General features: G+C 45.0%; 1 protein-coding gene across 6 annotated transcripts in view; it reads left to right on the top strand.

Annotated features, from left to right (window-relative positions):
* The window catches only part of Vps13D (vacuolar protein sorting 13D), a 111,632-nt gene that overhangs the window by 46,319 nt on the left and 41,396 nt on the right, over positions 1–23,917 (top strand). For 2 of the 6 annotated variants that reach the window (XM_089573889.1, XM_089573887.1), the window contains exons 35-47: positions 144–322; positions 1,032–1,200; positions 2,017–2,275; positions 5,713–5,884; positions 7,022–7,218; positions 7,357–7,436; positions 8,058–8,209; positions 14,514–14,592; positions 15,306–15,466; positions 15,764–15,998; positions 18,527–18,754; positions 19,465–19,538; positions 22,436–22,555. In XM_089573889.1, the coding sequence (XP_089430015.1) occupies positions 144–322; positions 1,032–1,200; positions 2,017–2,275; positions 5,713–5,884; positions 7,022–7,218; positions 7,357–7,436; positions 8,058–8,209; positions 14,514–14,592; positions 15,306–15,466; positions 15,764–15,998; positions 18,527–18,754; positions 19,465–19,538; positions 22,436–22,555 (2,105 nt within the window). The remainder of the gene's footprint in view (positions 1–143; positions 323–1,031; positions 1,201–2,016; positions 2,276–5,712; positions 5,885–7,021; positions 7,219–7,356; positions 7,437–8,057; positions 8,210–14,513; positions 14,593–15,305; positions 15,467–15,763; positions 15,999–18,526; positions 18,755–19,464; positions 19,539–22,435; positions 22,556–23,917) is intronic. The other 4 variants (XM_089573892.1, XM_089573888.1, XM_089573891.1 and 1 more) reach the window with 4 other exon arrangements.

Raw genomic sequence — 23,917 nt, 5'->3', positions numbered from 1 at the left:
CCGTATGGCAAAGACCTTGTGGGACAGAAAACCGCCGCCATACATATACGGCAAAAACCTTCAAAGGGTTAAGTCACTGCGAATTAACGAGATTTCGCTGCATTTTTATTTATACCTTGTTGCTTCACTCTCCCCTCTTGCAGAACATGCCAAGAAGAGGGGCCAGAGCAGCACCACTTGTGCTTCCCCATCGACTCCACCTCCTTCTCCATCGGGCTCCATGACCCCTCTGGCCATGGCAGCGCAGGAAGACTCGCTCATGCACATCAACATGCGCCTCATCGACAGGCACTGCCCAGATTTTGCTTCCAAGCACAACAGTGTAAGCTGTGGGCACTCGTATTGTTCTCATTTTACCACCATGAGCTGACGAAAGCAGTAACCTCAGAGGACCCCTTAGATTGTTTTGTATTGTAATTGTGACACATGTAGAACAGGTGTAATGTTACCTTTCTAAACTGCCGAATCAAGCCTTGCATGACATGGAAGTGCCAAACATTCTTGTCTGTCCTCCATCGTTATACGCTTTTTAGCAATATCTTTGCCTTCGGTATGGCTGTGGAACATGCACTTGGCAGGATTTGAGCCAGCTTTTAGGTACAAAAGCTGTGCTGGAAGGAGGACTGGTAATGTTCTATTGACTGGTGTTCATAAAGGAAGGTAGAGCCAGGCTGCTGTGCAATTCCTTGCAGGCTTTGGATTTTATTTTTTCTTTTCTTACGGCATAATTGAGGGTGATTCATTATATTGTAGTAACTGCTGTCCTTGTGAGCTGCTGAAAAATGAAAATCATATTGAATCAAAATGCACTGTGCGAAAAGCACCAGAGCAAAAAATTAAAAATGAACAATGCGGCTAAGCACAAGGCGAGGACTGCAGTTTTGTCCCATCATCCTTGCCTTGCTTGCAATGCACCTTTCACATTGACTGTGAAGCAGCTAGCTTCGGTAGAGCTTCCACTGCTGAATGTTGTCAGTGAAGGCAGACGGGAACTTCGGCCAAGATTGCCTCTTTTCAATCTGTTCACCCAGGTGAGCAAGACTGTGACTGTGGACTTGAACAGCTTGGAGACGATGATAAACTCCCAGACTTGGGTGATGGTGCTTGACTTCCTCGGCCTGGCCGCAGATCTTCCTGAAGATCCAAGGCCTGCATCCAGGCAGGACTCTCAACACAGAGAAGACTCGGAAGTAAGCCAAGGTGAGTGACACTTTTAGACATGTTTTGGGAATTCTTGCGCTCTGTGAACGGATAGGAAAATACGTAACCTTGGTTTTGGTGCACTTTGCAGCTATATCATTTGTTCCTAATGAACTCCCTGCCCTGTTGTTTCTTTAGAAGGCTTTTAGTTAGCAGACTGCAGAAATTGAGATTGTGCATTCTATGCATAGTACATTTGTGCTTTAAGGGTGTTGTAGTAAAAACCTCAGCTGCTTGGGGCCATTTGCATATTGCTTCTTTGTTTGGCTGATACGTAATCGGAAAAAAAATTGGCTTTGAGGAAATGAAAGGTGCAGTAACTGTCTCGCTTCTTGGTGGACACCTCAACTGCACTGTGAGGGAAGGGAGCAAATTGGGAGTGAAAGAAGAAAGGGATGCCGGCTCCAGAATAATTTAGACCACCTGAGGATCTTTAACATGCGTGTACATCCCATAGCACATGGGCGTCATTGCATTACGCCTCCATCAAAATGCCGCTGCCGCGGTCAGGTTTGCACATGGTTACTTCGGCTCATTATCTGAGTGCCCTAACCACTGAGCGTCATGGTGGGTATATTGAGATGTGAATAAACCAAAGCAAGTGAAAGTGTTCAAGAACATTTTATGAGCTTTGAAATCATCATTACTGAATGTGGTCCCTACTTGACTCTGTTTCATTGTTTCTGCCTTTGTAAGGTCCCACCCAGAACTCATGGGGATGTTATATTGAACAATTTATTAAACTTTCAAGGGATATTATATTGCCCTGAACCTTTTCTTTAGTGTCCTCTCTCTTTCTTTCTTTTTTTTTTTCAGACCTCACAGCTGAAGTCGACAACACTGAGCTTGAGGTGAACATTCACAACTTTGTGGTGACGCTGAACAAGCCCACCTATGAGCTGGCTAGAGCCACCATAAGCGGCTTCTCAAGCCACTTGTCTCTGCGGGACTCCAACATCACATTGCGAGCTAGCCTGGGCAAGATCTGTGTCCTGGACCTCACTGGACACGGCCAGCTGTACCGGGAGCGCTTCATCACTGCTGGTTCCGAGGCACTGCACTTCAGTGTATTCAAGTATGTGAAAAAAGAAAAAAACAATCACATCACACTTGACATTGTTATGTTAAGCTGGCTCACCTCACGGCCTATGAATTGGGCTGCCGAGCGCCTCAGCAGCTGACTTCAAGGTTACTATGTTCAATGAAATGCAGGTAAATGTATGTGGTACAGTAAATCGATGCAGGAAAAAATGGTGTCGGATTGAGTCAGAATTGTATGGGGCTCTTTAATTGGCATAGAGTGCAAAAGTGGGACAGAATGCTCTTTGTCGCAGCGCCGGTCTGTGGAGGGGCTTTTTATCGGGTTGGAGAGAATGAATTGCATGTCCTCCCCACTGCCTCCACACCTCCTTGCTGCATTGATTGGGGCTGACAGATGTGCTGCTTGACCAGACTTTCTTCTTACATTCATATCTGTGGCCACATTCCTTTAGCTTATTTGAGCTGTGGACATTTTAGCTGAAATTAAAGAACAAATGAACGTGAGCATAACAGGTAATGGGCAGAACTGACAGCCAGTGGTCTATTATGATGGAAGCCTGCCAAGACACTGGTACGCCAGTGCTCGTAGTTTAGAACGCTAGCAGGATGGTGTGGAAGGACCATGGTGCACAAGGTAACGTGTGTCGCGTGCACTTGTGCATGTGGCAACTGAAAGTGTGGGCTGTTCCGGCGGCAGCACTGGCTGGGTTGAAGTTTCGCTGCCAGCAAGCCCATTCGCTCTGGAAAGCCAGTATCTATATAAATAATAATAATAATAAAAAAACGCTGACAGTGCACTGATTCTGGACTGGGGAGTTGATGGCTGCTGGGATTCCTTGAGGCAAAAAATTTTGAGAACCCCTGTATTAGAGGGTCTGAGTCAGTATCGAGGGAAGAGGAACATAGCTGAGGGGGGCTGCGAGCCAGACTAATTAATGAGCTTAGGAATTTTTTTGGAATAACATTACCATGCCTGGCATGAAATAGGAATCATTGGCGCTCATTGGGAGGCACTTGACTGATAATGTTAACGATGGCGATGACTTTTATGTGCACATGACATTGAGGGGTACCTATGCACGGAGGTCAAGGCCACATGTTGGATAATCGCAGGTTACACAAACTGGGACATTTTGTTGAAATTGTTCTAATGCTATGCAAGAAACAGAAGCTGCAGCCAACACCAGGTGTCGATGTTAGCATCTCGCGCGCGGGCATGACTCGTCGCCTCATTTAGTCGGCACAGTGTGTGATAAAAAAGGTTTTCGACAGAATCCGATTCTGTTTTGATTTCATGTACTTTACCACCTGTTCTTAGTACACGCTGTGGCATGCTATTCTTAGTACACGCTGTGGCGTGCTATGGACCTTTGCCCCTGTGGAACTAAAGCATCATGTTTCCCTCCAGCACCACATCATTATTGCCGGGCATAACCATGGGCCTTTACATTCTCTCCCCAATGGTTGCATTTTTAATGCTTGCACTTTTGGAAACTGAACACATCTAAAATCATTCATGTAATGAATGCCCCATGTACCCTAATGCCCCATACCATGCCATGCCCCATGTAATGCCCCATACCAGGGGCCTTTGAGGTACGAAATAAAAAAAAATAACTATTCTAATACTTGCTGTCATCAGTGAGAGATGAGGAATATGCAGTGGCTACTGTGGAATGGCCAAGAACTTACAGCCAAGTTGAAGAAGCCGCAATATGTAGAATGTTGTGAACAGGTGAAAACATAAAACAGGATGACTTGCATGTGTAGCAGCTGAAGATTTCATTATATTGTTTTTATTTTCCTCTCTGCTTTGGTCTGTTTAACACAATTTGGGCTCTTAGGCATTCATGTGTCGGTGGTCCTAGTCAAGTGGCTACTTCATATTTAGTATAAATTTACTGCGTCATCTTGTTTCTCACCATGGAACTCCTGCTACCGCACATGAAAAAGTGCTCCAAATTAACTTTTAGTGGTTTTCGCATTCTACCTGAATTATACAGCAAAAGCAACTTGCTCTTTTAATGGCTTGCTCCAGAACGCTCTTGGCTGTTCCTGTCACTGCTTGTGGAACCCACTGAAAAAAAAAAAAAGCCTTCTCTCATAATACCTTTGGGGAATGAACAGGAATTAAGGATGCATTCATTGGTTTGTCATATTAACTGCATGTACCAGGGAGACCTTTCAAGGAGGGAAGCTGGTAAAAAAAAATTAATATCTTAGTCACAACTATGAAATTTGCAGAGAAAATGTGAGGAGTTTTATTTTTTTGAAATGAGAAAAGTACAGACACAGAATTTAAGTGAAGTGCAGCTGTATTTGTAAATTTGCCCATAGATCTTTTCTTTGAAAAACTATCAAAATAAATGGGTTATGTAACTAGCATTTTAAAATGACTTATGACTTGAAATCTTCAAGTACGTTGCTGTGAATAAAAAACTTCTACATTTTTCTCACCTTCTGTCTGTGTAGATTTGCCTGATTTCAAGAAAAAAAAAAAACTGTATCCTATCAGGGTGATTCCAAATAGGCCATTTAATTTCATTTAAAACAAATCCTCGTGCTTTTATAAAATATGTTATGTAATGCATTGGTTATGTAATGCTTTGCTGAGAGCTTTTAAGGAATTTTGCTGCAAAAATTTGCTAAAAACTATGTCATTGCTTTTTTATGATGCCAAGAAATGCAGGTAGGGTAAAATTATTATCCTGCCTATAATAGAACTTGAGTTCTATGGTTTTGAAGTTGCCACTCCAGAGAGAGAAATACGAACTTTTCTTCAAATTTATTTGTGGCAACCTCAAAACACTATAGCTCAACTTCTGTAATAGGCAGAATGACAATTCTTCCCTCATTGCATTCCTTGATGTCAAGACAAACCAATAACGTGCATTTCAGCAAGTTCCCTTCAGCAAAATTTTTTTTAATCTCTTCGCAAAGAACTTAGACAACATATCTCATAAGTGCACAAGGACTTCTTTTGCACTAAATTAAATTGCTCAGTTGAAATTAGAGAACAAAATACATGTTCCTTGAAGATTTCAGAATTGTGGCATAATTAATAGAAATTTTTTTTCTTAAACCAGCTTCCTTCCCTAAACATCCTTATTCAAGATTTATCATGAGCTTCCAGTACTCCTTTTTGTGGTGTCTAACAGAGCGCAATACTCAAAGGTAAGTATTGCGTCTAAGCAGGCACCTAAATAATTAATGGTCATTTGCCTGAGTTGCAACCAAAGTTTACACATGCAACTTCTCATTGTGGCCGCACATGTGCTTTTATGGTTGCATGTTCTGTTTCCGCGGTGTTAGTCAGTGTGACACACTCAACTTCTACACTACTTGATTATTAGGCTAAGAAGTAGGACTTTGATCTGCGCCTTCTAAAGCTGTGTGCGTACGGCCGAGCGCGTTCAGTTTCATGGCTGAATTTCTTTGTAGCACTTGTGTTACTGTTGGCTTTGCCTGCAGGTACGGAGCTCCGGATCCCAATCTTCAGAGAGACTGTGATGTCAAGGTCAAGTGTGAAATGTCCTCAGTGCAAGTTGTGCACACACAGCGGTTTCTGACTGAGGTCATTGACTTCTTTGCTGACTTCAGTGAGCTTCAGATGCTTCTGAAAGCTGCGACAGCTGGCAACAAGGTTTGACTCTGCTTCATATTGGTATAAGACATGGAGTGCACTGCCTTTGAATATGAAAGCACTTTTGTTTAGTGAACTAAGTACACAGCGAACAGAATGGTGCACTGGAAAAAAAAAACTGATGCATTCATGCCTACAGGAATCGGCGCACGGAGAAGACAGCACGAGAACAAGGAGGACGACAGGAGAGAGCGCTGAACTATTAACTTTTATTTTGCATTTTTCTTGGTCTGTCTGTCTCCTGTCTAAATTTTTGTGCAGCAATATGTGTGTGTCTGTGTGTGCGTGCGTGCATGCGTGTGTGTTTCAATTGTTCTTGTTATCTTGGTTATGTGCTCTTGATAATGTACCTCATTGATGCGGGTTCACTTCCTTTCAAAGTAAAATTTGATGGTTTAGCACTCTATCGTGTCACCGTGCTTCTTCTTGTGCTTTACCCGCTGCGGTGGCTCAGTGGTTATGGCGCTTGGCTGCTGGCCCGAAAGACGCGGGTGCTATCCCGGCCGTGGTGACCGAATTTCAATGGAAGCGAAATTCTAGAGGCCCGTGTACTGTGCGATGTCAGTGCACGTTAAAGAACCCCAGGTGGTCGAAATTTCCGGAGCCCTTCACCATGGCGTCCCTCATAGCCTGAGTCACTTTGGGACGTTAAGCCCTAATAAACCAACCAATCTTCTTGTGCTCTGTCTATCTGTGCGTTGGTTTCTGTAGATGCAGAAAATAACGAGCTAGACCAATGGCAAGTGTTACTGATGCTTTTAAACTATGCCTCTTTTTTTTTATATATAGCCTTTTTTGTTTGTTATTTAGCTCACATCAGTGACAAACCCCGGTTAGCTGTGATCCAATGTTCTAGTTTAGAAAAGGTCAGCAAAGTTTTTTTTGTCATCAACTGCTGATTTGTGTGTCTTTATATTACTGGTGTGTGTGTGTGTGCGTGCATATGTTTGTGTGCGTGTGCAGTGTTATTACTGCCCATGTGTGCATCCACCACATGGAGTTGTTACTGCCCATCTCTTGGGAATGATTGCCTTTCTTATCACTGTTTTATGATGTTACTTTGCTGCAATGTATCCAGTTTTTGTCTTTTTTTTTCTGGGAGAAGATGTTAATGTACTAATGCTGCATTCTGTACAGATGAACCTGGAGGCTTGCAGAGCGCCCAGGGTTCAGCTGGAGGTGACCGCTGCTTCGCCCGTGATTGTGGTGCCCCAGTCCTACAGGAGCTTCGATGTGCTTGTTGCCAATCTCGGTAACCTGAACATCACCACAACATTTCGCTTCACTGGAGAAGAAAAAAGCGCCTCTTCCTCGAGGCGTTCCTCGGTTGAAACGTGAGTGGACTACCCTGCTTTGGCACCAGAAAAGCATCCAGTTTTAAACTGTTGCTCAGTTTGTGCTCATTGTCTGCTGAAAACAAAGGAAGATTCGTGCGCCATTGTAGCCCCGCTTTTTTTCTTTTCTTCTTCCAGTTCGCAGGAGCAACCTGTTAGGGAGGGCTGCACAGTGATCAGTGCTGAAGGAGTTATGAGAGCCCTGGATGACCTCACTGGTAAGGTGTTGTGCCTCAAGTCAAACGTAGCCCTACAGGAAATCTGAGTAGGTGTTTGAGCGAATGTATGCAGTGTGAAAAAAGCAGTGTGGCGTGCCAGAAAATAATGGTCATTATAGTAGAATATCTACTAGAATGGTTGTTGCTACAGCCCTTTTTATGTGAACACCTAGTGGTTTGTCAAGATTAAATGATTCAGCTTTGTTTAAAATGAGGCTCAAATGTTGGTCACATTCTGGAACAATCTTTTTTTTTTGGTGTTTGCGCATTGCAGCTGGGCAGTGAGGCTACTTGATGACCTAAGCATAAGTGATTTTAAATTTTGAAGTAAGTTTGAAGAAAGCAAAAAAAAAAGCAGCACGCAGGTCTCTCACCAGTTGAGCTATGGCAGTGGTCATGCTTTTTTCTATTTTCATGGGTATTTGCCTACATGAGTGTTCGTACACGCTACCTTGGACAAAAATGATAAAACATGAGGGGTACAAACAAACATGCTGCATAGCACACCAGGTTGCTAAGTGACTGGGCTTCTCTCTTCAAAGATGTTTATTGTAACAAGACCATCCCAGTTGGCACATTGTCACCTCTTCATTTTCTTTATTTGCTGCGATGTCCAACCAGGTGAAAAGTGCCTTCTACAAGCCATGGATGTAGAATTGGTCGACATGGACGTCTACTCTGGGGTGTGCGTGCCAGCATGCCAGGCCATGCCTCCTAATCACCCTGCAGGCTCATACACCGTCCAGTTTCCTTCCATTTTCATCAAGAAAAATGTGAGCTTCAGTTGGCTTTTTTTCCAGCTTTGTGTGCTGTAACAACTTAAGGGGGGACACTGGTCTTGAAAAAAAAATTTTTATTAATGAAGTCACAGTTACGAAATCTTCAGGGAATATGTATTTTTGTGTGCTGATTCTAAATGTGTCATTTAATTTCATGTAAAACAATTCCTTGAGCACTTATGCACATTTTATGCTAGTATTTTGTGGAGAGCTTTGAAGAAAATTTGCTGCGGGAAACTCGCTGAAATGTATGCCATTGGGTTCTCTTGACACCAAGGAATACAATAAGGGTGAAATTGTCTTCCTGCCTATCATAGAACTTGAGTTATAGGGTTTTGAAGGTGTCGCTTCAGAAATTAGAAGGAAGGTGTGTATTCCTGTTTCTGAAGTGGCAGCTTCAGTACCCTATTACTCAAGTTCTATGAGAGCCAGGATGATAATTTTACCCTTATTGTATTCCTTGGTGTCAAGAGAACCCAATGGCATACATTTCAGCGAGTTTCCTGCAGCAAATTTTCTTCAAAAATCTCTGCAAAATACGTGCATAAAAAGTGCATAAATGCTCAAGGAATTGTTTTACATGAAATTAAATGACATATCTAGAATCAGCGCACAAAAATACATGTTCCCTGAAAATTTCATAACTGTGACTAAATTAATAAAATTTTCTTTTCAAGACCCTTAACATTGCATTTTTTTTATCTTTGCATTACAGTCAATTGGGGTCATTCATGACAGGTATGCATGTGCATCGCGAGGTCTTTTGTTAGAGAAGTTGCATTTAATTCATTTAGAACTGGACACAACACTGAACGGGAAATATGCAGTCTCTAATGTAGTGGCCACTTGTCTATTCACAAAAAATGTGTCCTGGCAGGCATGGGCAGACATATGAGGAGCTTACTCTGTGGCTCTAATTCCATTCTTGTCAGTTTCGGCAGAAATTGGACAGCCACGATAGGATTCTGGATGACCCTGTCAGTACATTGTTGCTAGTATACATGTAAAACTTTTTAATCTACTGTAGCCAGAGTGGTCGAAATTTCCGGAGCCCTTCACTACGGCGTCCCTCATAGCCTGAGTCACTTGGGGACATTAAACCCCCATAAACGATAAACTGTAGCCAGTGTGAACAGGAACTCAAATGCTGGGGCTCCAATTAGTTTCCAAGTACTGTTCCTGCTTGTGCCTGTATGAGTGCCATAATGAGTGCATTTAACTGTGTATAGATCATTGCTTGTAATTAAGTAACCATCAAGCAGAACATGTGAACCTGTTCCGGGTCTGTGTTGTGATCTGTAGCTCCCGACTAATCATGTTGCCGAATCCTGCTCCTTTCTTTCACCTGCTCACTAGTTGTAATGCAACGCTGCGGTAACTTTAAAGTGCAGGCCAAATTACCACTGCTAGTCCCCTCTACAAGCCAACTCTGTGTAGTGTGCATTCTCTACGGCAGTGAACGATTTTTGTTCACCTGCCTTTCACCTGAGAACAGATCTATGAAGAACTGCCGCCGCGGTGGTTTAGTGGCCATGGTGCTTGGCTGCTGACCCTAAAGATGTGGATTGGATCCCGGCCACGGCAGTCACATTTGGATTGAGGCAAAATGCTAGAGGCCCCTGTACCGTGCGATGTTAGTGCATGTTAAAGAACCCCAGGTGATCGAAATTATCTGGAGCCCTCCACTACGGCATCCCTCATAGCCTGAGTCGCCTTGGGATGTTAAACCCCATAAAACCTAAAACCAAACAAGGTCTGTGAAGGAGGGGCCCAAGTTGTATGGGCTGGTAGTTTTAGGGATCCATTCATATTGGATCAAACAACTCCACAGGCACTCCTTGCTTAGTGTGAACTGGGCCTTATATTGACCTTTGGGTCCTCCAAGTGCTGGTGTCCTTAATTCTGTGGCGCAAATCAAGCATTCCAATGGTGTGGCTTGCTGCATTAGCTGTGTCGTGTGAATAGTTAACAAAGCACACTTTTATTAATACTAGAATCTTCCACGTGTGTGCATGGTTGGTGGTTGTTTGGTTAGTAGTAATTGCAATAATTGCAATTTAGTGCACTGTTCAACACAATCCATGCATTACAACAATCTGTGCATCACAGTAATGAGGAGGAGCTTTTATATTTAGTAGTTGGGGTGATGTATTGAGTCATTTTGTTATAGGATCTTTGTTGTTAACTATAATTCTGTTGTGTCCCCTTATTGCTTTTGTGTGTGTGCGCCCCCTCCTAACGACCACTCGCATTCCCCTCCTAACGACAGTTCGCATCCTCCTCCTAACGACCACTCAATCCTCCTCCTAACGACCGCTTGCCCCTCGTCGCACGCTGTCACCAGATGCCCCCCCACGGTGTGCCCCCGCACCCTCCTCCTGTTCTGGGAAGCCACTCCCTCCCGTGGACGCTTCTCAGCTCCCCCCTTTCTTCGGGCGGCCAGTTCGGCTCCTGCCTCGGTCGACGCTGGTCGCACCCTCATCGGCTTTAAATAAACGAAGTCTTAAAGTACCGTGTGCGTCTTTCGCTGCATTCAACACAGCGACCGGACACGACAGTGGCGACGAGAAAGTGGATTCGACCCGCGCTACGCAACGCTATTGACAAGCCATGGCTACGCGAGGGTTTCCCAATCAGATACCACAGTTCAACGGCTCATCGTGGTCATCGTGGGTTGGACGCCTTCAGTTCTACTTTGAAGCTAACAACATCACAGACCCAGCCTTGAAGAGGGCCAACCTGCTGACGCTGTGCGGGGAGCAGACCTACGATACTGTCTGCGCCCTTATTCAGCCAAGCACACCAGCGGCAGTGTCTTACGACGACATCGTAAAAGCGCTGCAAAAGCACTACGACCCAAGGCCATCCGAGGTCTACAGCCGGGCTCGCTTCCAACGACGAGATCAACTGGAAGTAGAAACAGTGAGCGCCTACGTAGCAGCGCTCAAGAAGCTCGCTGCCGACTGCAATTTTGGAACGCTGTCGACAACAGCTACCGGGCAGGAGGGAGACGCAGCTTCTTCTGCTAACACCACCATGCTTCCCTTGGACGTGATGTTACGCGACAGATTTGTGTGCGGACTGAGTGACGAGTCACTGCAGCAGCGCCTGTTCGCTGAGAAGGACCTCACATTCAGCAAAGCTTACGACATCGCCGTTCGAGCGGAGAGCGCCGGTCACCAGCAGAGAGGGATTCGCCGGAACACCGAGCCGGTACACCAGACAAGCAACCAGGTGCGCAAGCCTTCTGTTGTTGTTAAATCGGTCAAAAAGGCACAACGCTGCTGGCGGTGTGACGACCAACACAACCCCCAGGGATGTCGATTCCAGTCAGCCACGTGTAATTTTTGCCACAAGCGAGGGCATATCGAAAGAGCATGCATTACGAAACGGAGACTTGCCAAGATAAAGTCACCTTCCCAGCCTAATCACAGCGTCAACGCCTCAGAGAATACGCCGCTATCTGATCTCCATGGAACAACATCAGCAACACCATCTGTGTTGTACGACCTGAACACCATGAATCTCGGCACGCGACCGAAGATTTTTACAGAAGTAAGCGTACATCACCAGCTGATTAAGTTCGAGGTGGACTCCGGCGCAGCCTGTACTCTGATCAGTGAGGACACGTTCCGAACTTCATGGCCATCTGACGCACCCGCCCTGCAACAAGACGACACGCACCTGCGAACGTGGTCAGGACAGAATCTGCCACTATTGGGCTCTGCCAACGTGCAGGTTAACTACAACGGCCAGACCCATACGCTACCTCTGCTTGTTGTGAAGGGCACAGGATCAAGCCTTCTAGGGAGAAACTGGTTTTCTCCACTAGGCGTGATGATATGCGGCATACACCAGACGCCGAGCCAGAACATGGTTGAGCAACTGCAAGAGAAATACGAAAGAGTATTCTCGGAAGAGATTCCAGGAAACGAAGGGCCCCCGGTCACACTGGAGTTGTTGGACAACGCGCAACCCAAATTTCTGAAGGCCAGGCCGGTGCCGTTTGCTCTCCGAGATTCAGTTGAAAAAGAGTTGGACAAACTGGAGCAGCAAGGTGTCATCGAGCCGACGCAGCATTCCATCAAACTCTCAGCGTACGACTACGCTCTGGTCTACCGCAATGGGAGTAAACATCAAAACGCCGATGCGCTAAGCCGTCTGCCACTAGACGCAACTGTTGACGAACCATTTCCACCAGGAGACGTTCTGATGTTCGAAGCACTGCCAGAACCTCCGCTTACAGCAGGCACAGTTGCAGCATCTACGCAGAAGTGCGCAGCTCTCCGGCTAGTTTACACAGCTGTTCAACAAGGCAACGTGCATAAACTCAAAGGGGACAACTTCGACGCTTACCGCAGGCGAGCTACAGAGTTGAGCACCCATCGCGGCTGCATCATATTTGGGTCCCGAGTTGTGATGCCGAGAGAACTACGCGCACAAGCTATATCTCTCATCCACGCCGGACATCGGGGCATCGTTGCAATGAAAAAGTGTGCCAGAAGCTACATGTGGTGGCCTGGCATTGACAACGACATCGAAACAGTGGTGCGAGAATGCAAGCCTTGCCAGAGCAGCCGGAGCGCCCCGCCGAAAGCTCCTGTCCCAGAATGGGAAAAGCCAGACACACCATGGCACACACTGCACATTGATTTTGCAGGACCAATTGAGGGCTGCACTTTCCTTGTGGTCGTAGATGCCTACACAAAGTGGCTTGAGATAAGGCAAATGGGACAGACGACTTCGGCAGCAGTCATTGACAACCTCCGATCACTATTTGCAACGTTCGGCCTGCCGCGCAAGGTAGTGTCGGACAACGGAACACCGTTTGTGTCTGCGGAGATTCTCAAGTTTTATCGCGACAACGGGATCTCCTCAGTTACATCGGCCCCCTACCACCCAGCGACAAACGGACAAGCCGAGCGCTACGTAGCCGAGCTAAAACGCGCCCTTGAAAGAGATCAGACAGGCTCGCTGCAGCGCCGCCTTGCGCGCTTTCTCTTCAAGCAGCACACGACGGTTCAGAGCACAACAGGCGAGACCCCCTCGAAAATGATGTTCGAGCGTGAAATGCGAACCCAGCTCACAGCCATCCTCCCCGAGCCAAAGGCAGAGACGTTCCGGGAAGAAAAAGCAATTCCGCGCTGCGGCACGCTTAATGAGGGGCAGCGCGTCCTCGCCCGACAGTTTCTGAAAAAGCCACGCTGGGAGGAAGCTACAATTGTCAGACGCATAGGCCTGCGCTCTTGGCTCGTCAACATACATGGCACAGTAGCACGCCGACATCTCAACCAGCTGCGTAGATTTACGACGCCGTCTGAGAGCTGTCCGCCAGCTGAGAGAACACGTGCACCATCTTCCCACATAGCCTGGCACCTCTTCCAGGAAGAAGAGACTTCGCCCAGGACAGACCTAGGAGACACAGCGAACAACAGCCAGCCTACAAGTGTTTCTCCCCCGAGCGCACAAAGCCAGCGCGCCTCCACGCGTGAGCGCCGACCCCCTGCACGATACCAGGCAACTTTCTAAGGGGGAAGGAAGTGTTGTGTCCCCTTATTGCTTTTGTGTGTGTGCGCCCCCTCCTAACGACCACTCGCATTCCCCTCCTAACGACAGTTCGCATCCTCCTCCTAACGACCACTCAATCCTCCTCCTAACGACCGCTTGCCCCTCGTCGCACGCTGTCACCAGATGCCCCCCCACGGTGCGCCCCCACACCCTCCTCCTGTTCTGGGAAGCCACTCCCTCCCGTGGACGCTTCTCAGCTCCCCCCTTTCTTCGGGCGGCCAGTTCGGCTGCTGCCTCGGTCGACGCTGGTCGCACCCTCTTCAGCTTTAAATAAACGAAGTCTAAAAGTACCGTGTGCGTCTTTCGCTGCATTCAACACAGCGACCGGACACGACAAATTCCATAGAGTGATCACCATTTCAAGGTTAAATGCATCACATGCCAAACTTCTGCTTAGGCCAACTCATTCATACCCAGAACTTTTATTGGCTGAAACTGGTTGCCCTTAATGCTGTAGCTCAGGTGTACTACATAACCAGATCTTAATTAACTTGTCAAAAGTGATAGTGTTGTGTAGTTTTTTTGCTGATGTTATTTTGTTTGCCTCATATTTTTTCTAGCTTTACATATTGTTCTGTTTATTATGTTAGGTGATTTTTGCAGAATTTCTATGGTTATTTTGCATTCTTTTAATGGCAATGCTGCACCAACAGCACTGTCAAAACCAGCTGCCAGAAACAAAATTTGTCTGCTTATATGGAGTGCAAAATGTTCCCTTTTTTTTTTCCAGGGTGGCCCCCTTCTTAAACAGACTTTGATGCTGCATTTGCTAGTAGAGAAAAACCTCGACTCTGCTTTCAACCACTCAGGTGAGATCTGATACTATGTGCTGGAAATAGAGCTTTGATGGTCAGTAACAGCATCTTGATTTGCCGGATACATTAAAGTTCTACTAAGACAAACTGAGTTAAGCCAAATTCCTGGTCGACGAAAGAGCACAAAAAGGACACAGACAAAGAAAATGTATGGGATGACACTAGAGCTGTGTCATCCTGTACTGCTTCATCACCCGCATCTTTTCTGCGCTGTTTCGTCGACCGCGAACTAACGGCAAGCCTAGACGTCCATTTTAGCTGACTGAAATTGACTGACCGAAATTGCTGACCGAAAGCTGACCGAAATTGAGGAAAAAGGGGAAAGTGGGAGATAGGGAAGAGGGAAAATTTTCTCCACTTTTAGGGAATAGAAGAGAGAGGGGTGTGAGGCAACAAGTGGCCTATTGGCTTGGGTGTCCACCTCAGTTGTGGGAGTTGGTTGGTTTGAAACCCACCAAAACCCACTGCAGAGTATCACTGCAGTCCTGGGAAAGTTCGGACTCACCTTCGGCTGCCTAACTTAGTAAAAAAAGAAAGAACAGAACATGTCTGTGAAAAATTTGTTGCTGTCACACCACAGCCTGTGCTCAAACATGTGCGTTACTCACTCGTAACCATTCTCTGATTTTTTGACACCTTGCTAGCTTGCCATGTTAAACTTGCCGTGATTCTACACTCCCTTTCTCTGCTGTTGGCATTTGTTTCAGTGCCGGACTGGACTGTTGAGGGCAGCTTCTCCTCGGTGCACGTGACGCTTGATCGCAGCCAGTATGCTCTGGTCCACGGGATCCTGAGTCGCAACCTTGGGGAGAAGGTGGAACGCTCACCTGCATCCAACGTGACCCTTGTTGAGCTGTTCCCAGAACAGGTGGGTGTGTGGGCGTCAATCCTTTGGCATAATTTACCTCAAGGCCAGAGCAGTGTGATTGTCAAGGCAAGGGGCAAGTTTGTGGCCAGGTCACAAGCTCTGCTGGCGATCTCAGAAAAGAAAGTGATTCTCTGCACTAATGGCCCTTCTTGGTCTTATTCTTCTTAGCTCTGCTTCTCTCCTTTACGTTCTTTTGTCTATTTTCAGGAACTTTCTATCTTGTTTTTATATTTCTGATGATTTTGCAGCTGGTGCTGAATTTTAAAGTTTTATACCCCCCTCCCTCCTCCCTATCAACAGGGAAGCCAGAGTGAAAATAGCTGGACCTTCCTGGCAATCCGCATGGCCCTCGTGAACGTCACCTTGGAGCTGGTCCATGCGCACGCCCGGCCGCAGTGCGCGAATGCTGAGTCAACTCTAGCAAAGGTGGAGCTCATCCGGTCCAAACTGACGCTAGAGAGGTTTTCAGATCAGTCCAATGACATCGATCTGGTCTCTAATGAAATACGCATCCTGGACACACGCTTTAAAGGTGACCACTTTGTCTTTGAAACATCTTTTGTTGTTCATGTTTGAGTACTCGAGTTATAACTAAATGAGATGCACCTGATCAGATAATTGGTTCAGCTTCTGAACTCAGTACTTTTTAATTAGTAACTGGACATGCTGAACAATGTTTTCCATGAATCTGTAAAAAATCGTGTATTTTAGCATTTTTTGTGGAATTGTGTGGTAGCAGCCATATTCTCATTTTTTGTTACTGCTATTGTTATGGATGCAATATAAGAACGAAAGAATGATGGGAAAATGGCTGATTTACCTTATTTGCATGAATAAGATGCAAGGATGGAGTTTGAGATCTTGGGGGATTTTTTAAGCAATATTTTTTCGATTATAATACTGTCAAACTGTTCAGGCCAACCATTGTTGGGGGCCTCCTCAAAAAAGAAACATAGAAGGATCACTAAAATACGAAATCATTAAACATGCTGATGTTATTTAAAAGGCAATGCTTCAGATGCATGTGTCGCAATCAATTGAAGCAAAGCCTCCAATACGTTAATGCACACAGTCTCCCATGTAGCAGCAGTTGCCATCACCGCAGTGGTGCCACTATGTGATGTTTCGAGAGGCCCAGTCCTGCGCCCTTTTGCCCTTTTTTTTCTTTCCCTGCTTCACTCAGCTCTTTCAGTGCCTTCTCTTTCTAAACTACCCATGCCTCTTCCTTTCAATACCCATAGCCACATCCTTTCCACTTGAACTCTGTGCGCTTTGCTCCCAAGATCTTCTGCGTTGGCTCAGTGGTTGTGGTGCTTACCTAGCTGCTGATTCGAAAGACGCAGGTTCGGTCCAGACTGCGGCGGTCACATTTTGATAGAGGCGAAATGCTAGAGGCCCATGTACTCTGCGATGTCAGTTCATGTCAAAGAACCCCAGGTGGTTGAAATTTTCTGGAGCCCTCCACTACGGCATCCCTCATAGCCTAAGTTGTTGACCAACTTTGAAAAGTTGGCTTCTCCTGTCGGCTCGCAAGTCTAGTGGTGAAGGTTGCTTCAGCTTTAAACTACTTGGAGAAAAAAAAAATTAACACAATGCGTACCATGGTTTCGAATATAACGCGAGGCGCATCCTGAACCATTCTTTGATGTCTCCTGCGGAACACTGCATATTCTTCATTTTCAGCACTTGGAATTTTTAATTTTTTGCCACAGAATGTTAGGGACCTTCACCATGACTTTAGGTTGGTGCAGGCAGTGATGTGAGCCACGTTTCCATAAATGCTACAACTCATGACAACACAGTTCTGTCACCAGTTTTGCACATCTTGTTGGCTTTGTTACTTAACTCTTTCTGCACTTGAGTTTGCGTGCCTTTTTCTGCATGTGTTGCAGATAATTATTTTGTATTCTGTCGATGCTAGTCATTCCAAGGATTCCTTTTGTACAGTGACTGCGTTCTCTCTCCAGATCTTACTGAGCTGCTCTTAATTGTGCAGTGGTCCCTAGACCAAAGAATGCTTTAGTCTACGGGGCAGAACACACAACAACACCTTATCCTTGTGTGTGGAAATTTCTCTGAGGTCCCATCTCATTGCAACAGTTTTGGCAAAATTAAAAATGAGGCTCAAAAAATTTTTATGTAGAGGCTCAAAATATTTTTATGTAGAATTCAAAAGTGAAATGTACATTGTTTCTGCGACCCTGTCAATCCCTTTGAGCATGGTGTACACTTGATGACAAGCAGATGCGCACAAGTAGTATGCTGGGTACATGTACCAACTTGATGTGATTGCACCAAAAGTTCTCAAGCTTGAATGTTAGGAGCAGCTTATGCTCTGGTAAGACAATGTAATTAGAACACTGCACTTGCAGTTCATTAGCTGTTGCATATATTGCTTGGATTGGGTCCATGTCGGCTTTACTGCAGGTAGCCAATTATTGTGATGTGAAGGGATAAACGATGGCAACATTTGTGTGGAACAAAAGCTATATCACGCAGCAAAATCAAAAGCTGTCACTTTTCAGGTCTTGTTTTTAAGCTATATATAGTTGTAGTTATTGATATAACATGTACGCTGCTGGGGGGAAAAAGAAAGGCAGAGATTTTTCAGAATGCAAGCTGCTCTTTTGTTGCATTTAACTTCAACGAAAATTTATGGCATTTGATAGTTAATCTGAAAAAAAATTTGTTTGCAAGTGGAATTGCGTTACTCATGCATCTCTAGTATATTTATGGCTGCCATGTGTAATAGCACTTGATTAATAGCACTCATTAGTTTATCCTCCATTTTTGCACTTTGCAGTCTCTGTGTAGCCTTGCAAGCATTCAGCAACTTTGTTATTGTGTGTTGTGTGTTTGATGTTTATAGATACTTGAACTGTGTTTTAAATGTTTTCTAGGACTGGCATTTTTTTGTGCAGAATCAATTTTTACCGTATGATTAGTCATTCTGCCATGCCTGCATAGATACGAGTTTGCATGCTATGATATCTAGCGCATAAAAACCTCCCTGTAATGTAAACACTGTATGCATGACTCTTTCATCTCTTCCACTTCTAGATGCACCAGTAAACAACCGGCCCAATGTGTTCACCAACATTCTCTCGCCAACCAAGAATGCCTCCAAGGAGAAAGTGCTGCAGGCCGAGATTCACTACAGAGTCACACACAACACAGCACGATTCACTGTCCTGCTGAACAACATGCGTGTCATGGCCATTTTCAGCTGGATCAGCGAGCTTGCTGAGTTCCTCCACCTGGATGCCGAGTCTCAAGTTTCCACTGCAGGTAAGGGCGTGCTCCTTGTCAGGACAGGCACACTGTTTCGAACAAGTGATACCCCACATTTAGACAGTTCGTCGCATCATTGCGGAATACCACATTTCTTATATAAAATGCAGTATCTCATATCGGACTTACTGCACCACAAAAATTAAGGGCATGGCTACCTGGAGAATGGCTGGTATTTTTTCTACCGCTTGGTCTTGATGGTCCAGTTTTGTGTTTTGTCCCTCCAATAGGCAGTTGGCTCCGACGTATCACTCATGGGATGGAGAAAGATTGCACGAATGGGAGAGTAGATGTCGGTGCTTAGGTGTGTATGACATCTGAAGAGATAAGGCATGAGACTGAGTCGGAAGGTAGTACTGATAAAGTGTTGTGAGGTGATAAGTACAAATACTAGTATTGGTACCATACTAACAGTGCCTTTGAAAGCGAAGTGCAAAAGGTGGCTGGTGAAACCCATGAAAAGCAGCACCTTCCCTTGCAATGTTATCAGGATTGTGTTTATGTCTTTTCCATGTTCCTTTGCCACGCCTGCATGCTGAATGATCTGTAACACACGTGGCTTTCTGTCTCAGCGTCTCTTTACAGTTGATCTCCTCAAATGGGTGTATACTAAATGCTGGCGCATATTACCGTCATGTGCAGTGGAGTGTGCATATATAATTCCTTGTTTTTTCTTTTCTTATCAAACCGTTTTTCTTTCCCCTCAGTTTCAGGGACGCAAGTTGCATCTACTGACCCACACCCAGTTCAGAACCAGTCCGTAGTCCGACGCATGACCAAGGTAGTGTGAGACACCTTTTTTCAGTTGCAGTTTCATTGTGCTAGGTCAGCTGTGATTAGCATGTCCATACCAAGAGTTGTGTTGTGAATGCGGCCAGGTAAAAATCCTACTGTTGCCTAAACTGCTGCCTGAATTGCGCTCAAGCTTGTTAGGAGTGGTTTTTGTTCGGCACTTTGTTTAACTGCGGTGTTTGCTTGCTTTTTCTGAAACAAACAAAAATATGCTTTTGTCCTCAGTTAGGGCTAACCACAAAAGCACTCTTTCTCACACAAAAAATGACGGAGGATTTAGGATGGTTAGGCCAAATTCAGATTAGATGAGCTAGCACTTCGGTTTTCACGATTTTGATTCGAGGCTCGGTTTTCAAGGTAAATCAGGCTTCAGACAAAGATCGGCGAGAACTAACTAAAAGCACTAAAACTAGGGGGGCACTTAGTGAGCTCTGGAGGGTGTGACACAATAGCATTAAAGGGGCCCAGAAACACAATCTTAGTTGACTGTTTTGCCTGTTGATCGCATACAGTGAGTTACAATGGTGCTATTAGCATCGGTAATACCGTGTATATTCCGTTTTTTAATATTTTAATGTCTTCCCAAAAACAAATTCATGGCTCTGATGGTGTCCCCACACAGTGGCGGGCTTTAGCAGCGGATATGACATCACCTGGCGTGAGCTTGATGATTGGACAAACAGTAAATATACTGCAAATTGTGTGAATAAATAGAGACACATATTGTCACCTGTCGGTGTTCTATATTAGATCAACAAAAACAACTTGTTCGTCTTAGATAAAAGCCCTGCAAAGCAAGTAAAATAAAAATGCACCCCCAGGGGCTCTGGCATGGAAACGACACAGCCAGTCTCAGTAAGAACGAGTTACAAAGAGCAGGCAACCATGGAGTGCAAACTTCCGCGACGTGCTCTGGCGGGCTGTTTTGATTGGCTGCGCAAGGTGCCGTCATTGGGAGAGCGAAATAAGAGTGAGAAACCCCACCAAAATCGAGTTGAGGGCAGCGTTTTGCTTGCTTGTATTTTGAAATTTCTTCATTGAGTAACTCCCGTTCCTGTGCATCGATTCCTGTAATTCTTTTTAAGTCAGCATCTGTGTGACATAAAGAATCCACCTGAAGTATAGCCGGTATCCCCCCAAGCAGTGTTTCGCAGCCCCTTTAATGGGTTAATGCCCACATATGCGGAATTGGTCATTGTCTACTTTACATTCATAGATTGGTGGGAGTCCTCATGCCACTCCTGGCGCAGTAGTGCTGTGGTTAAGCAGTGTGGTGGGCAGTTTGCTCACAATCCTGTGGGCGGGTTATGATGATGTCAATAGGTCATGTGGCCTAGGTGGCCTACCCAGGTGGCCTACGTATGTAGCCGGCTTACCCACTGGCCAGACAGACAGTGCAGAGTTCCCCCCAAAAGCAGGTTGAGGATCTAGCAGCTGTCTCACCTTCACCATCCTAGCGATAGTCAGTGCTTTGCTAATTGAGGTGTGGAAACATTGCATATTTTCTTTTGTTGCTGTGGCCGCACAGCAGGTCATCTCATCTGTCTTTGATAAGAGTAGGTACGTTTCTAAATCAAGCATTGTTAGCAAAACCCTGAGCCCATATATAACTTCAGTCTCTAGAGGGAATTGATGCCTTGAAGAGGTCACCAATTGGCTGGTGTGATGGAAGCATGTTTAGTGCTTGTTTAGAAATAGTGAGGCACCTGTCATCAGCCTAATGCACTTGAGTTATGATTCTATTTCTTGCTGTATGGCCTTGGACATTGCAGATGAGGCTACAGTATCAATGGCTGAGGAGATGGATTAGTTCTGGAACAATTACTTATGGCGTTAAAGCAGTTTCGATGTCCCCTCCGTTGTGTAGCCACTGAAGTTAGAAACAGTGACCAAAAATTATTTCCCTTTTCTTTTTTTACTAAGAAGCAAACGGTAAATTTTTAGATTGTATCTAGGTGATTATGATTTTATTAGGATGTACTACTTTGTTTTCTTTTTTCAATCTACAGTGCTCCGAGCTTGAAAAAGTGGTTTATGTAACCATGCCAAATTTGGAGTTTTGTATACTTGCATACACAGATGATGCGACTGCGCCACTGCCCTTTTCATTGCAACTGAGCACCACAACTGCTTCTGCTACTTCCACCAATACGTGAACTGTGGAAGCAGGGAAATTCCTCAAAGAACTGAAGTTAGAATGTGTGCCCTGGTATCTTATGCAATCTCTTGAGAGATTCTATAGCAGATGAGTCTGCAGTTCAGTCAGGAAATGCACTTTTGTCAGGGAAAGCAAGTACATATCTCCGGGAACAGTGCAATACTTGGTCAGTCATGGCCATGAACAACAGTCATTGTGCATTCATGACAAGCTCCTTCATGCTATTTACACCAGTGATCAGTGTAACAGTAACTTCTACACATACTGCTTTCTGAGTTATGCTGCTGCTTAGACTCGTATTACTGTGTGTGCATTTGCTTGTGCTGTGTCATATACACTCTAGGCTGGCAGATTGGTTCTCTCATATGGTTTTTACCACTTATAAAAATTCGTTGTAAAGGTCATAAAAGATAAACTAAGGTACTGTTCGTGCCGTTTATTTGTGCTGCATGGATTTTGTTAAACTTCTTATTTGAAATTATACTCCATGTTGTTATTAGTGGTGTGTAACAGTAAGAAGTGGCGTTATTGGATTTTATTGAATGCATTCAAGAAATATGTCACGAGCCTTACTTTTATATGCATAGTTAGCATAAGAATTGTAAGTACATAATTACTCTAGTGCTTGCTGGGATAGCAAGTTTAGAATTTTTTCTTTGAGGTATTTTATTCATGCCAATACCCATATTATTTTCTCTCTCTCTCTCTCTCTTTTTCTCTCCCTCTAGCAGTGGCAGCAGCAGCCTATTCCAGAAGTTCCTTTGGAACTGAAATTAAACATGACCGACACGGAAATTGTTGTTGTTGAAGATTCTGCTGCGTGGGACACTAACACAGTAATACTAAAGGTATGCTATGTCTGAACTTTTTCTCTGAACTGCATAAGGACAAGCATTCGAGCAGAATAATAGAATTTGGGACTGCCTGCATCACATGCAAGGCTGTATCTAAAGCCAAGTAAACAATTCCACTTAACAGTTCACTAGTCAGATGGTAGTTGCTTGCTAGCATGTCTATGTCCGTCTATGGCTAGCAGCCAGCTCCTGATGCTTGCAATATGGTGATAATTATGTAGAAAGAAACCCACTGAATGATTCTGCATGTTCTTCAGGGTGTTAATTAGTGAAATATGGCTGGTTTCCCACTTAGAACAAGCGTACTCATGACTGGCCATTGATGAAGACTAGGCAGATAGCAGCATATCAGTGAGACATGTAGAGATGGTGGCGCAACTTTGTCAAGTCTGGATTGTGACGATTAACAAGAACTTTGTGGTTTTAGTTCTTGCATTGAAGGCCTCCTTGCTTCTGATAGAAGCTAGCTGTAGTGCTGAGGAAACACAGCTTTAGTGTGCCCTTCAGTAGTCCCAGGGACTGCTTGTTTTTGGTAGGTACTATTATCCATGTCACTCACCTACTCTGGTACAGTCAAACCTTGCTATAAAGGACACATATATTACGAATTGTTGGCTATATCAAACTGTTCCTAATTATTTTCAACAAACACATGCATTTCTTACTTTATATCGAACTGATGAGTAGCAAGCTATGTCCGCTCATATGGAAGACAGCAGGCTTTGCCTTACTACACGGGTGACTAGTGGTGGTGCGGCAAGTGTTAGCCACGGTTCACGCCTTATCCAGCATTTGCCACCAGCGCCACACAAGACATGGGGGCGAGAAGAGCTGGTAGAGAGGCGGTCGGCACCCGTTTGCACCTCTCTAACACGTAGATAGTGCCACAGAACCAGTGATATGGTCAGTTGCTGCAGCTTTCCAGCAGCCATCCTCTGCTCACGTAAACTTCCATGGAACGGAGGTGCTGAAAACGGCAATAGCTTTCGTCCCGGCTTTCAGTTTTTTACGCGACACCGCTGTATGCGAGGAAGCCACCCTAACTGGCATTTGACCTGACATCTTCGCGTGCTGTGGTGCTTTGCGGAGAAGCCATACTAACTGGCATTTGCCACTTGGTTTTTTTCTGCGACCTCCGCAATCACTGCGAGCGGCTTTGAAACGGTGCTAAACCTATGGAAAAGGTCTCTCCCAGTTTCCGTTCTTTCGCTGATTGAAATTGGCTTCCCCAGCGTGAGTTTTTGGTGGAATTTTACGTTGCGAATTTCGACTATATTGAACTCTTTTACGATTTTTAATCTGTTCACTGTAATGAGGTTTCACTATATCACTGCTTTTCACTTCAGGCTTTCTCTT

Source organism: Amblyomma mixtum, chromosome 2, assembly GCF_055824585.1.
Source record: "Amblyomma mixtum isolate Tamu chromosome 2, ASM5582458v1, whole genome shotgun sequence".
NCBI lineage: Eukaryota > Metazoa > Arthropoda > Arachnida > Ixodida > Ixodidae > Amblyomma > Amblyomma mixtum.
This window is presented reverse-complemented; position numbering and strand designations above follow the sequence as displayed.